Source organism: Pinus tabuliformis, chromosome 6, assembly GCF_031772625.1.
Source record: "Pinus tabuliformis cultivar Carrire ecotype Pingquan chromosome 6, CPIR1, whole genome shotgun sequence".
Classification (NCBI taxonomy): Eukaryota; Viridiplantae; Streptophyta; class Pinopsida; order Pinales; family Pinaceae; genus Pinus; species Pinus tabuliformis.
The window spans coordinates 42701126-42716802 of NC_142292.1; the positions used below are offsets into that span (position 1 = coordinate 42701126).

Here is a 15677-nt window from a genome sequence, read left to right on the forward strand (position 1 = left end):
ATCAAGAGCACCAAGCCCTATATGTACTTCAATGTCGGTGGCATTGATTGTTGAACTCCTCTACCATAACATTCATAAAAATATACCCTTCGTTCAAGCAAAATTATTGGTTTGGCATGCTAAGCTTTTTCTACCTTATTTTAATATTTAAGGTGATATGAAGACCTCAATATAAGATAGGCAATGATTTTGATGATATATAGTTATTCATTGTAACATGATTTTTTTGGAATTTATTTTGATTCAAATATGGGCTATATAAATGAGAAAACTTAACATATTTGTGTATAATGGTTTGATTTCACAATCATGTTTATATATATATTTTATATTTTTTTTTTATCATCCAATTTTCCAATTAGTTCACAACCTCTCTTTTAAGAAAATTTGTTATATCCTCGTAGAAAAAGTGAAATGCAGAGCGCCCTGGATCAGTAGAACCAACTAAATTATGATGACTAATGTGAACTCTCAAGCCTTGAGTTTTCACAACTAAAATCAAAAAACATAATACTCACATTCTTACTATCTTGATTTCTAAATCTATTACCTGTCTTTTCTTCCAATATAGTATATAAAATGTTTTCTTTTATATATACTTTCCTGCAAGACCTAGTTTGCTTGTCTTGAATTCCTCATTTGCAGCGCTCCGGATCTGTAATGTAACAGATAGAAATTTCTTTAAATGGCAGTCCCCAGGATTGAGTCAATAAATTCAGTTCCCTCTATGACTCGTTAAATTATTGCAAAACATATATCTTATTCATCTCATTCTTCTCTTTCATATTTTATGCGTATTTATTTACATAAAGTAAGATGAGAAAAACATCCATCAAGACAGAGATGTAAAACGGTGACTTGCTACGTCTCCAACAAAGTAAAGAAACGGATAATCATGGAAAAATAGAGGTTTTTTCATTAAACTTGCATGGGAACGCAGACTTGCTTAAACTGCAAGCATGAAAGCCTAGAGTATAAAATTTCAATACTTCTTGCTTTTGAACTCCAAAAAACAATTAAAATAGCGTATAGATCAAAAACTTGCATGAGTAAATAAAAGGCAGTTTTCTAAAATTAGTTGTATTATCTGACGGTTAACAGATACAAATACAAAATGAACTGTTCCAGCAGGTAATTACTTCAAGAAAGCATGGGCGGCGCTTCATGCTCAATCGAATTTTTATCTGAAGCATGGATAATATTTTGCTTAATCCTCAGTTAAAAAATATTCGACCATCTCTACAAGCATCTCTGCCAGCATGCCAAATAAACATTGATCGAAAGGAAGGAATAAACATCAAACATTCCATTTTCCTATAGGAAAATGAATTTCATAACATAAAAAAGGATCTTTTTATCTCAATAACACCTGCCATTTCACTCCAATGCAAGAACCGCTTAATCTCCAGCTTCTATAAATCTGCATATTCTTCAGCATGCTTGTTAATGCATGGGTGAAGAAGCCAGACTCACTGGCCTGTAATTTCTGATATGGCATTTTGAATTTTTGTCCATAGCTGTTCCCTGAAATCATATCATTAAAATAAGTTCAAAACATTCTTAACAAACCAGACTTAAGTGTCACTGATCAATTAATATTACCAATGTCAAAGATAAAACATAATCTCTCTCAAGGGGTTAGCTCAACCAGTAGTTGCCAATGTTGTTAGGCATTTGGGTAGTTCTGTGCCAGCAGGTGCCCCGTTCAAATCCCCCCTGGGTGAGTGCACTAGTCTGTGCTGAGGGGTCTACCAGGGATACTCTCCACAAATATGTGAAGCATCCCTTGGATTTCTCATAAGGTTTTCCTTGGAAAAAAAGGGATCTAGTTTCTTTGAATTATTCTGTCATGACTCGTTACCAAGCACATAACTTCACAAAGATAATCCTCACCTATCCGGTTTGAAGAGCAAATTTCGGTATATGAACCACTGTAAAAAGCAACCAGCTTATGTCAAAAAAAAACTCTAAATTAGATAATTAGATATAATGAAAAAGAAGAGTGAGGTGAGACTGGAGAGAACAATGGAGTCATTTCTATGACATTGCAAAAGTTAATCAAGAGAAACTTAAAGTGAAAAACAATCAGTCTGCAATTAACTACTTACCCCAGAAAACAGAATTCCAACAAATTCAAATGCACTTGGAATAAGAGGAAGCTTGTCAATTGCCTGCAAACAATAACAGAAAATAGCTTAATAAGGAATGCTAGATACGGTTTACAGGCCTAGAACTATTCTAAAAGATACAAATAATGACCCTTATTAATAGACGCACAGGATATATGTGTATCAAAAAGTCTATTTCAGAAAATCAGTCTGGTCATTCCATATTCTGCGACTGCTACGACTTCGAAAAATTTAGGGTCAAAGAATGCAATATTGCACACTATTTAACATGCTAGTTTGTCCCTTACAGCATCCAAAATAATCAAAGAGAGAATAAGGATAATCTCTACACAATCTCTGTTCTCTGCATAAAAAACTGAACGTGAACAATGTTATACTCAACTCCGACCCACCATAACCACATAACTAACTGAGGCACTAAATGCATCCAGTATAATCATCATAATCAGCTGTCTCAAAGGAAAAAGTACCATTCATACACGGGGCAATAGTGTACGTCAAAACATGGACAGGTATAATACCAATTCGCATCTTTCCTTGTAAAAGTTAAAAGCCACCTCAACTTCAAGAAACTCATAAAAACTAATGCTTGGATTTGGCATCAGTTGAGAGTTGAAACAAACAACAAACCCAGCACAAGAGCGCTCAAAATTTTATGCATAGTTGCAAAAATTGTCTTGTGCTAGAAAGTATGCAGCACACATACCTTAGTAGAATATATTAATTGTTCCTATACCACATTATATATTCTGAAACCATATTATCATTTCCAATTCCATGCATAGATTTTCAGACAATGCATAATATATCAGCACATCTGAACCATCATTACAGATTGACCATATTGCATCAAAATACATTCAGGGATTTTCACGCCCAAAACAAAACAAATTCACATTCAGCCACTTAACTGACAACTACTCAGATGATTTTTGTTTTTTTTCGCTTGCAGACTTAATCTGCTCTCTGTTACACAAGCAGCCCTTATTGGCCATTCACACGCTATCACACTTCTGTATATATCTGTCTCTCCCACTCTCACTCATTTCTCTCCTACAGTGCTCAACAGGACACAGAGGGTTGCGGTTCTGCTCTTTTCTCACTTGCAGGCTTATTCTGTTCTCAGTTTCACTAGCAGCCCTTATTGGACGTGTTACCTCTAGACATCTAAGGGTAACTAGAGGATATTTGTTTTCACTTGTATCTCACACCACAGACAGAAGTTCCACAGATGAAATCTATGGTTTTCCATGGACATTTGGCCAAAAATGCTTCTACATTTCCTCAGCTCACTCACATATGATTATGCTTACAAGGCTTACATTGCTATTTCATTGCTCTACATAAGATGTTAATGTCTCATGCACTAGTCATGAAGGTGGTGATCATTGTTAAGTCTTAATGAATCATAACACTCTAAATTTTGTCATGTGGATCATAATCATCCTTTAGATAAGTCTTGTTGCTCTTAGGTTGAGTTGTACTACTAGGGGGATTGGAATGGTGTAGTGTAGTGTGTCCATATCCCAATCCATACTTTAGCACATTCCATCTTTGCCAATTTCTGTTCTCCTGATCATGATTGTTGCCATATGTCATAAAGGGTGAATTCTTCATATCCCATGAGAAATTATTGTTGCCACATGTCATAAAGGGTGAATTCTTCATATCCCATGAGAAAAGACTCATATTAAAAAAGAGCTTTAAGCTCATGGTTGATGGAGCCAATTAAAAAATTCAAAAGCCAAAAATAAAGCTTGAGCAATGCCCCTTCAGTGAAGCCATTACTCAAAGTCCTATGTTTAACAACAATGTTGCAAAGTTGCAAACATCAGCATCAGGATAAAATCAGCAAGGATCCAGAAAACCAAAAAATCGTAAAAATTGGGAAAATATCAGTAAAAATTGGCCAACATTGGCAAAATTATAAAAATATAAAAAGCCCAAAAAAGTCAAAAAAGTAAAAAAAATCACTTAAATCACGATTTTTTCACGCAGATTACGATAAAATCGTGATTTTTTCAATCACCGATTTTTTCAGCCGATAAAACTGGCTGATCAAAAAATTGAAATTTCGCAATTTTTTTTGCGATAAAATCAGGATATTTGCAACACCGCTTAACAATGCATATCTAAAGAAAAGGACTATGTGAAATAAAAGGAAAAGGAAAAAAAAAGCAGTAATAAGAAACAATGCTGAGGAAAGGTTAACTCAATGCAAAAGAACTCCCTCATGTTTTGAAGGTGCTCATGTGGATGAATATATTTGATAAACCTTACTGGCTATGCAATTCAATTCATCAAGTTACCTGCCAAGTCATAGCATCTATCACTACACAAGCTCCTAACATAATATCCTACGAACCACTTTTTATCTTAGGGGTTAGCATATTTAATAGGGGTTGATGTTGTCACCATCATGTTTTAACTTGGCAAATGGCATAAATCTAACCACCCTGCATTCCTGCGTTCTAAGGACTTGTGGACTAAGTTGCACTGAAACAGATACGGGAATGGATACAGATACGGGGTTTGAAACGGATACAACAAATTTTCAATATATCAAGATACGATACGGCAAGGAAACGACGTGCGGCAAGGAAACAGCGTGCATATATATATCCTATTACCATTCATCTTTTAGAATCTAGAATCTATATCTAAAAATGCATAGTCATCATCATGAATTCAACATAAACAAATCATCATCATCAATTCAGCATAAACATTGTCATCATCATTAGTGATTATTATAACATTCAACATATTATCATCATCATTAATAATGTAATTAGAAATGCTACAGCCTTTGTACTTTCGGCTCAAACTCCTTCAAAGAACGTGTCATGCATGGCAGATGATATCTATCTTCCTTGCATGACAGTTAAGGGGCCCATGGGATCATTGGCATATTCCATCAAGACCTATTTGAACATTTCAATCTTCTCAATGTCAACTTGGTCTCATGACTATATGCAGGCACAAGATTGGCTAGAGAAGATTTGTTATATTGGAGGAATTTATGAAATCAAGAGCAAAATCAATGACAATTAACAAAACCTTAACCAAAATGAAAATTAATCACTCAAATAGATCTCTTTACGAAGACATTCATCAAACCCTTTTATTTGCATTTTTGAAAACCTATGTTTTTCTTAGTAAGAATCCTTGATAAATATATGGAGTGTCGTTGTTTCTAAAGATTTAGAAAAGACTTTATGAGACTCTGTTTATAGTGAGTTTATTTGCAAATCTTATTTCTTCATTTTTATTATTTATTTATGGCTATACAAATTTTCAAACTTTTTAACATTTTAAGGGTGGATTCTGATCACAATTTTCGTGGATCCATTTCTGGAAATCCGGAAACGGATCCAAAAAAATTTAAATCCCTTGGAAACGTATCCAATTCCAAATCTAAAATTTCCGATTTTTTGAAACGGCACAAAAACGTTTTTACCGCATTTCGGACAAGAAACGTATCTGTTTATGTATCGGAAACGGGGATCCACGTTTCCTGAAAATTCTTCAGGAGCTTCCGGTAACTTAGCTTGTGGATCCTTAGGAAACATCCCCAAACTGCTGAAGACTTCATTGAGGACTCAGGGACTTGCTAGCCATCCCCAAGACGTCCTGGGCAGATTTCAGGGATGTTTCGGATAGATTTCAGGGATGTTTTGGGCAGATTTTAGGAATTTTCTGGGTAGATTTCAGAGATGATCCATGCATATATCTGTCGTTTTGACAATCATGGACATTGATGATTGGACAATATGATCATTTTTCCCATCCATTATTTTTGTATTGCACTGAATCTAAATCTGTTGTACAAGTTGCAGCTCAAAACATGGGTTTTGTATGATGGGTTTCAATTTGGGTTTCTGGTGATTTAGATATTGTATTTTCAGTGACAAAATTACAACAAGCAAAGCCTCCATGTCAAGAAAACAGGAAATGCAACATTTCAAAGGGTTGATCCTTGTGGTTATTGCTCTTGTTCTTTCTCATTTTTCAGGTCATCTCAGCTTTTACATATTGTACATGGGTTTCTAAGAGTCATTCAAGTCTAGTGCTTCCACTATCCCAACCTCAAGCACTGTGAAAGCAATCAAATAGTAGTGACTTGGAGTGGGTACTAAATGTTTGAACTTTGAGTAGATTCCTATTCAATCACCTTCTTAATCTTGTATATGAATCTAATCTCTTTACAGAACCAAAATACTTTACAGTGGTTTTCAACACAGCTTTAAAAGTATGGAAAACCTATTGAGAAGGGAATGTCATTTACATTTAATATTATCATCATTAACAAATAACATGAGAAAGAAAAACTACTACAAAGACAGTTCTTTGTCTCACAGACCCTACATGGACCTTATTGCAAATTGAAAATAGTTACACTTAAGTTCTCTAAAGCTAAAGTTCATGTCTAGCGTCCAATAATGGAATGTCACTCAGCCCTTTTTTAAATTGCTCGAGATTTTTCAGAACTGGCAAGTGTAAGAATGTGCATAATATTGTATAGTATAGCTGGTTATGTTTACAAGCTTGAAGCAACTACAAATGTTACTAGTGAATTCTAAATTTTAATATTCTTTATATTTTTTGTTTGTTTATTTCATATTGAAAAGTAAATTCCCAAATACCTTGGAGGAAGCTCAAGAGTGGCCTGGTAAAATTGAAGAAAGCATATTGGCCTCCAAGGTAAATCCTCTTAGCTCATTTCATGCTAAAGCTGAGGCTAAACCTGGGGTTATGAACAATACTGACCCTACCAAAGACTATTATGGCTTTAGCTCAGAAATTGTATAAGGTCACGACCGAGATCATGCAAACCCAAGCTACCCCCTTAAACAAGTTGACTATTTTGGAAAGGGAATCAGGTCAACAACAAAATTTTCTTTCTAAACCTCATTACCATAACAATTGTCAACCTAGAGGCAATCAAGAGCGGAATAGAAATAGACCTCCTCCTGAGCAAAAAGTGCCTAACCTCCTTGCCCCTTTTAATATGATTATCTGAGAAGGATCCTTTGGTGTTTGCCTTGCAATGAGTCACGAAGATAATTGGAATGCCCTCAAGATTATGTAGAAGATGGAAACCCTAGTTGCCTTAAGCATATGAATTTCATTGAAGTTCTGGATCCTATCTACATCAATTCTCAAAAAACTTACATGATCACTAGTGAACAAATGGAATAAATTAAAACAAGTGAGTTTTGATGCAGCTAGGTTGGCTAGGTTGGAAATTTTGAATGCCATGGATGGAGAGTCTAAGAATAAGCTCAAAAAAAGAAAAACGCATTCAATACACTAGAAGAAGCACAGTACCTTAAGCTTCACAACCTCAGCCAGGAAGAAAGAATTGGACTATATTTCCTTTGCCTTTGAATACCGATCCTCTCTATCAACATCAAATAGAATTGATGCTATGTACTTAAATGTTGATGCGACAAATGTCTTGGCTAAGGTCACAATTCATGTTCCTCTCACTAAACTAATCAAGATTCCCTCCCCTATGGATAAGATAAGAAAATTTCTGTGTTGACAAGACACCTGAGGACTTTCCTATAGTGCTGTAGGCATGAATATGATAGAAATAATGGAAGGCATGCACCTATTTTCATCACCTTGGTAGTGAATAACCCAGTGTCGAAAATATCGGTATCGGAAATATCGGTATCGGCAAAATATCGGCGAGGGTCTAGAAAACATCTTATCGGCAATATCGGCGAAAATATCGGCAAATATCAGCAAGCATAAAAAATAATTTTTTCAAATTTTTAAACATAGCCAATATTTTGCCGATATTTTCTCGGCGATATATCGTTTTGCCGAAAATATCGCGATATTTTCGAATATCGCCGATATTATCAACAGTGGAATAACCTACTTCACCATAATTATATCTTAGATTCTGGGGCTTCCACCAATGTGATGTCTTTAAAGGTCATGAACCAATTGGTCTAAAAATCACAAGACCTTATAGGAATATGGGTGGAATTGATTCAAAAGAAATCAAGATTTGTGGTTTAATTAAAGAGTTAAAGGTCAGTCTAGTTGCTTATCTAGATATCTCTCTCTTGATGGATGTTGCAGTCATAGATGTGCCTAATGTTTGGGGCATATTATTGTCTAGAAGTGGGCTGCAAATTTGGGAGGTAGCATCCAAATGGACTTATCATATGCAACCATCCCAGCCTGTGAAGGGACCTTTGTCACCCTTTATAGGCAACCAAGTATGAGATACCAAGTAGAAGATCCTATAAAGACCCTATGAATGAGTTGATGTGTGTCGATGAAGAATTTGGCAATTTACACATCTTTGCAAATTCAATAGTCCTAGGGGAGAAAGCAGACCACGATGGCGTTTGGACCATGCATTTTGATGGTTCCCTTTTTAGGACAAAAACTGGCATTGGGGTTGTTTTCATGTCTCCCCTAGGCATCAACAAACTTTTCTCATATAGACTCAAGTTTGATTGCACTAAAAAAATTGCCAAAGAAGCCTTGAATCTTGGATTAGATCTAGCCCTAGATATGAAGATTAAATGCTTGAAAGTAATTGGGGATTCTAATCTCATTGCATCACAAGTAAAGAAGGTATTTATTGCTAAGAATGAGAGATTGAGAAAGTATTGAAATGCAATACTAGATACCATGGAACTCTTTGATGCCCTTACAATTGAAGCAATCCTGAGAGAGATGTTGTCGATGCATTTGTAGTAGCAGCTCCACTTTGTAACCATGCAAGGAGTTGGTCAATGGTGAGTGTAAAATGGAGATAATATTTAGACCAACCATCCCAGACAATGTTGAGCATTGGTAGATTTTTAATGATGATGCTCAAATTATTTGCTTTTTTAATAGTTTGAAATAATTCTCAGAAAACCAAGTGCATTGATAAGGATAAATTGAAAGTCAGGATATGGAAATTGAAGACTTGCTAAACAATTCAATCCCAAAAGGAGTAGTTTTCTTAGAACGAATATTTGATAGACATGATATGGACAAATGGAAACCTGTTATTGATGAATCAGAAGCTTTTGAGATCAACATTGGTTCAACACCTATTCCTAGGATGATGAAAATAGGAAAGAATACTACTCTTGATAAGAGAAGAGATATTGAGAATCTGATTTGTGAGCACAAAGATGTCTTTGTTGGGTCGTATGATGATTTGAAGGCTCATAAAGGAGAAATAATTCAACATACCATTCCTTTAAAGGAAGGGGTACAACCGTTTAAGCAAAAACAAAGAAAAAGCAATGCTAAGCTAGCCCCCTCGATCCAAAAGGAACTGCAAAAAATGCTTGACGCAAAGACTATAGCCCCCATTAGACATTCCTCTTGGATGGCCCATCTAGTTGGAGTTCAAAAGAATAGTGGTGATATCTAGTCATGTGTCCACTGTAGAAACCTTACTTAACTTTCTCTCAAGGAAAAGGAAATCATCCTTTTCCTAATATGGAAAATTTGTTTCAAAGAGTCACTATAGCTAGAATGATTTCCAAGTTAGATGGTTTCCAAGGATATAACCAAGTTTTGCTTAAAGGAAAAGACCAACTTAAGATAGCTTTCACCACCACATGGGGAACCTACAAGTATCTAAGAATGCCCTTCAGTCTTTTGAATGCTAAATCAACTTTTCAAAGGGAAATGGATTTTGCTTTTAGAGACTTGGTCAGAAAGATAATTGAGATTTGTTAAGATAACTGTGGTGTACAAAGAATTAAATGCACATGTGCATCCTCTAAGGAAAGTTTTTGAGCAATGTATATAGTGTGGGATCATATTCAATCCTAAGAAGTCAACATTCTACGTATATCAAGGAAAATTATTGCATCAATTTGTGTCTACAGATGCCATTTGTATCGATCCAACAAGAGTTGAATCCATAAGAAGATCTCTTTCCCAGACAATAGAAAAGCTCTATAGTTATTCTTTGGTAAAATCGACTTTATAATAAGAAGATTCATTCAGAATTTCACCAAGATTGTGAAACAAATGAACGCTTAGTTGAAGAAAGATCCTTTGTTCAAATGGGATGATGATAGTAGGAAATCTTTCAAAGACATTAAAGAAGCCATCACATTGGAATTGATTCTTGTTAGCCCTGATTATTTTAGAGATTTTATCATTTTCTTATTTGCATCAAAAGGTACTATTGCTACTGTGCTTTTGTAAAAGAATAAGGATAATAATGAGTAACCCATTGATTTCATGAATAAGAATCTTAGAGATGTTGAGTTAAAGCAAACCATTACTAAGAAGCAAGTTTGTGCCCTACTGCAGTCATTGAAACAATTTCGAAGTTATCCCAGGCACAACAAAATCATGACCTATGTCCCATACCCAACTAGTAAAGATATGCTAGCTCAATTAGCTTGTCTTGGAGTTAGGGGGAAATGGGTATCAAAGAATCGAGAGTCTGACCTGGACATTAAACTAACTAAGATCATAAAAGGGCAAGGTTTAGCTAAGACACTAACTAAGGGAAGTGAGAAAACCTTGGGGCTAGTTACTCTTCATACTGACATGAGATGATCTTGTGCATTCTATCCTTCCAAAGGTTGGAATGTTCGTAGAGGTTGCTTTAGGGGTGTATCTTTTTCTTCATGGATCTTCATCATGGCGTTCACATCCTAGTCACCTTCATTTAGTGTTCAAAGGTTGACCTCTAACATGGTGATCCATTTACCTAGCTCCATTCATATTCATGTCATTTCCCTAGTTTTACTTGGGCAAATTGTTTATTGCAAGCATATTATAACTTTTCCTAACTAAAATCCACTTCTCACTATTTACCTAGGTGATTTGTATATCACATCACATCTTTTCCTTAGGGAAAATCCTCAATTACACCTACATTTCACTTCACTCCATCTCCTATAAAGTGCATCGTACCTTTTGTCTATAATTCCTCAAGCCCTAAACCATATTTACCATCAAAATCTCATATTTCCACTTTTTCCAATGTGAACACACCCCTCACTAATTCGAATATGTTAATTAAAGTATAAAAATCCTAAACCTTAGGTTGAGTTCTTAATATTGGCCTATCAGTATTTTATTGTTCTAATTCTTCATTGAGGCCTTTTCCCTAAGTTTTATTAGTTAAATTGTCACTAGGGGTTATAACTTAAGTCTAAGGGGTACACATGAGACTAGGCACTTCTCCTTTTGGCACATATGTTGACGGAAAAACACATGAAAAAAACCCAATTTTCCCTCACCTTAGACTAAGATTTGTTCAAAACTAAACCGAAACTGATTGAGTCAGTTGGTACGGACGTTTCCCACCCTAACCTATCTGATCAATGGAATAAAATCGAAAATCGTTGGTTCGGCACCAAACCAACCATTTTCACTAAAGCAAACACTTCCCTCTAAGTTGCACCAATGTTATCAAAACTGGACCGAAATCGGTTAAACCAACCAGTCCAATCCATTTTCCCCCTAACTAGTCCAATCGATTGACTAAAACTGGAAATTGTTGGTTCAATTTACTAAACCGGTCGGTTCCATACAAAAGCGACCACTTTAGTATTGTGCCTTACAACATGCACTTGGACCGCAATTTTTTTATTCAAAAGAAAAAAATAATGATTTTCTAAGGGATAGCCCACCTCTAAGGCAACCCTATGCCCCCTTAAATGTTATTTAGACAGCCCCCACACCCTCTATTTCAGTCACACTATTCATTTGAGCTTCTTGAAATTCTTGAGTTGATTTGGAGAGATATTTGCAAGGCTATCTTGAGGAAGTTCTTGGGAAGATTGTAAAGTTGGTTGAAGGGTTGAGGTGGGGAGATTTTGGGTTTAGTTTCTTTGGGAGATTTGGAGTTACTTCAAGGGTTTTCTTGCAAAGATCTTGAGCTATTTCTCAGTTGTTTTTGCAGGTGATTGAAGAGGCCCTTTTCAGATTTTGGAGGGTTGTTAAAGAGCTATCTTTTTGTTATTTGGTGTTGCTCTTCTTCTCAACATTTGGAAGGCTTCTCAAGGTATTCCAAGGCATCTATTATTCTTCCACCTTTCTCTAAAACATCGCATTTTTTCCAAAAAATTAAGACATCCTAGGGTTTTCTATGCAAATTTTTATTTGTTGTTATAAAAGTTCCCATGGCCCTAAGAAAATAACAATCCAGCATGGGTTCATTGCCAAATGGAAGAAGATAGAGAATGAGCTTGTGTGGGAATGCATTGCTAGATGGTGGTATGAGGCAAACATACCTTTCAATGCCACTAATTCTGCATATTTTCAGCCTATGATTGATGTTATAGCTTCATGTGGTCCGAGCTTCAAAGGACCTAGTTTTCATGATATCAAGGGGCACTTATAATAGAAGAGCTCCAAAGAATAGATGAGTACATTGAAGAATTCAAGCAATCATGGACAAAATAGGGTGCACAATTATGTCTGATGGGTGGACTGATGGTAGATCTCACACCATTTTAAATTTCTTAATTGCTTGTCATAAAGGTACCATGTTTCTCAAATTCATGGATGCATTTGATCAGGTATTATTATTTCATCTTTTGGATGTAGTAGTTGTGGAAGTACGGGTAGAGAATGTTGTACAAGTGATCACAAACAATGCTCCAACTATGTTGCAATTGGAAGGATATTGGAGGAAAAACACCCCATCATTCGGTGGACTCCATGTGCATCCCATTATAATTTATTTGTGAAATTTTTAAAACAATTGTAGTTAATCTGGTTATTATTCACCTATTGTTAAAAGATTATTTGTCTTTTGTAAATTATATACCGCAAATATTGAATAAAACACTATTGCAACTTCACCAAAATAAAATCACAGGAACTGAGAAAATATCACACTCAAAATAATAGACACCGATATTTTTGGACAAATTTTCCCTAGAAAAAACGGAAACCCAATGTGGGGAAAACTCGTTCTGTAGATGAGGGTTTTATTATTCTTCAGCAATTCTTTAATTGAAATAACATACATTGTTTGTCGTAAAATTAGCAAACCTCCAGCAAATTATTTTCTTCACTTATGTTAGATGATTTGACCTCCTGGAAGGAACTCGACCCCTCTGAATCAATTCAACCTCTCACTGAGACCCTGAATTGGCCCGCACATGCGGCCCTAGCAGATAACTCAGCCTCCACTGGCAACTCGCACTGACTGGGAAAGTAACTCGGCCTCCTCTAGAAATTTGACGTTCACTGGCAAACTCGGCTTCTCCTGTGCAATTCGATCACTCTGGCAAACTCGCACTTGCATCGGCAACACAGCCTCACTGAACCAATTCGCACTGTTAGGAAACTCGACCTCTGCAGATAAAATCGATCTCTCTCTGTCACTGAGAATCTGGAAATTGTTGTGAAGAGATTTCTCTCTGGCAACTCGATCTTCAATAATTGTTGAACCCAACTGTTGGTGTCCTCCATGCTATCACTACGCACTTGCTTTCACTGCAATTCGTTGTGTCTCCAAAGGCCCCATTGATCTCCTCTTATAATCTCTTATTGAGCAATCAACGGCCACGATCTAACTCCAATCGATGGCTAAGATCATCTTGACTTCATTCAATCACTTTTCTAAAAGTTGCTAGAGAAAAATCGATTTGTCTCAATTAATCCCAATTAATTAACCACTTTTCTAAAGCTAGAGTTAGGGAAATAATTAAACTGGCTAATTAAATCTAATTAAGACAATTTTCCGTAGAAAAATTTTATGGGCATCGGAGATAATTAATCCATCCGTGGTTTTAGCCTCATAGACACCACCTAAGACTAGAACACCTATCTGAGCTACACAAACTAACACTCCCTCTTCGCAAGGAAGGTGTTCTGCATAACACCAAACTTATCTTTGAAGAAGATGAATCTCGCCTTCCCCAAGGCTTTCGTTAGGATGCCTGCTACCTGTTGATCTTTAGGTATATATTGTAGTTGAACTATCCCGCATTGTACACAATCCCTAATGAAGTGATACCTGATGTCTATATGCTTAGACCTGTCATGAAACATTGGATTCTCAAATAACTTGATGCAACTCTAATTGTCGCAGTGTATCATTGTTGTCTCAACCCTCGGACCAAACAAGGCGACCAGCAACTTCCGAAGCCATATTGTCTCACATGTCACCATGCTAGCTGCTATGTATTATGCGTCTACAATACTCAGTGCCACGGACTTCTGCTTCCTACTGTACCAAGAGACAACTCCTAATCCCATGTTGAAGCAGCACCCTAAAGTGTTTTTCCTATCCATTGTACTGCCTTCCCAGTCTGCGTCAATATAGGCCACCAACCTGATACCATCACCTCTGGCATATATGATCCCATACTCGATTGTACCATGCAAATACCGCAGCACATGCTTTGTCATTGTCCAATGCCCCCTCTTCATCTCAACCATGAATAGACCGAGAGAGTTTACTGCAAAGGATATATCTGGCCTGGTGTTGAACAAATATACGAGAGCCAATCAACTATCTGTATAAGGTGGGGTCTACATCCTTCTCCTTGGATGCGTCTACCTTCCTCCAATTCATGATCATGGGTGTAGACATGGCTCTGCAATCCTCCATCTCGAACCTCCTCAAGATCTTGATGTAATATTTCCCTTGCCCAAGGAAAATCTCCCCATCTATCTGCCACACCTCCATGCCTAGAAAGTAGTGCATAAGCCCCAAATCCTTCATCTCGAACTCTACTACAAGGTCCCTCTTGCACTCCTCTATGAGCCCCAGTGAACCTGTTAGAAACAAGTCATCCACATACAGAACAAGAATGAGAACCTCACCCCCAACCACCAAGTAGTAGAGGTTTGCATCCGCCTCACTCTTCACGAAGCCCATTCCTTGCAAGTATCTATCAATGTGCTCATACCACACCCTGGGAGCCTGCTTGAGCCCGTACAAGGCTCTCTTCAATCTACACACATGGGTCTCACTGTTGTGTGCTACAAAGCCCTTTGGTTGCTCTATGTATACCTCCTCTTCCAACTCACCATTAAGGAACGTCGTCTTGACATCCATATGATGGATCTACCATCCCATTTGTGCTACAAGTGAGATCACGGCTCGTATAGAAGTATACATGGCCACGAGAGCGAATGTCTCCTCATAGTCTATTCCCTCCTTTTGAGAGAATCACTTAACCATGAACCTTGCCTTCTATTTCTCGATGCTACCATTTGCATCATGCTTGATATTAAAAATCCAGTGTGATCCAACCACCGCCCTGTCTATTAGTCTAGGCACAACCTCCCACACATCGTTTTCCATGCTTGAGATATACTCCTCAACCATACAACCTTTCCACACTTGCTACTATGTGGCCTCGTGATAGCTGGAAGGCTCGATATCTACCAGCTGACTAACCAATGCCATGTAGCCAATGTACCTATCTCGTTGTCCCCGCTGTCTATTGCCCGTCTTAGGATCTCCCACAAACTCCTGAGCATCCCTAAGCGTCTGTTAAACCTCACGATTCCTCCTGCCAACTGTAGAGGGTGGAATTTCAACCTCCACGTCCTCCTAATGCATCTCTCAAATCTATTGCTCCATAC

General features: G+C 36.9%; 1 protein-coding gene across 1 annotated transcript in view; it reads right to left on the bottom strand.

The window, feature by feature from the left end:
• Nucleotides 1–1046: 1046 nt before the first annotated feature.
• Nucleotides 1047–15677, bottom strand: part of LOC149257129 (protein CURVATURE THYLAKOID 1B, chloroplastic-like) — a 54257-nt gene continuing 39626 nt past the window's right edge. Inside the window, exons 5-7 of the mRNA XM_089413633.1 lie at nt 2109–2171; nt 1894–1931; nt 1047–1524 (exon numbers count right to left, since the gene is read on the bottom strand). Of these exons, the coding sequence (XP_089269759.1) occupies nt 1470–1524; nt 1894–1931; nt 2109–2171 (156 nt within the window). The 3' untranslated portion in view covers nt 1047–1469. The remainder of the gene's footprint in view (nt 1525–1893; nt 1932–2108; nt 2172–15677) is intronic.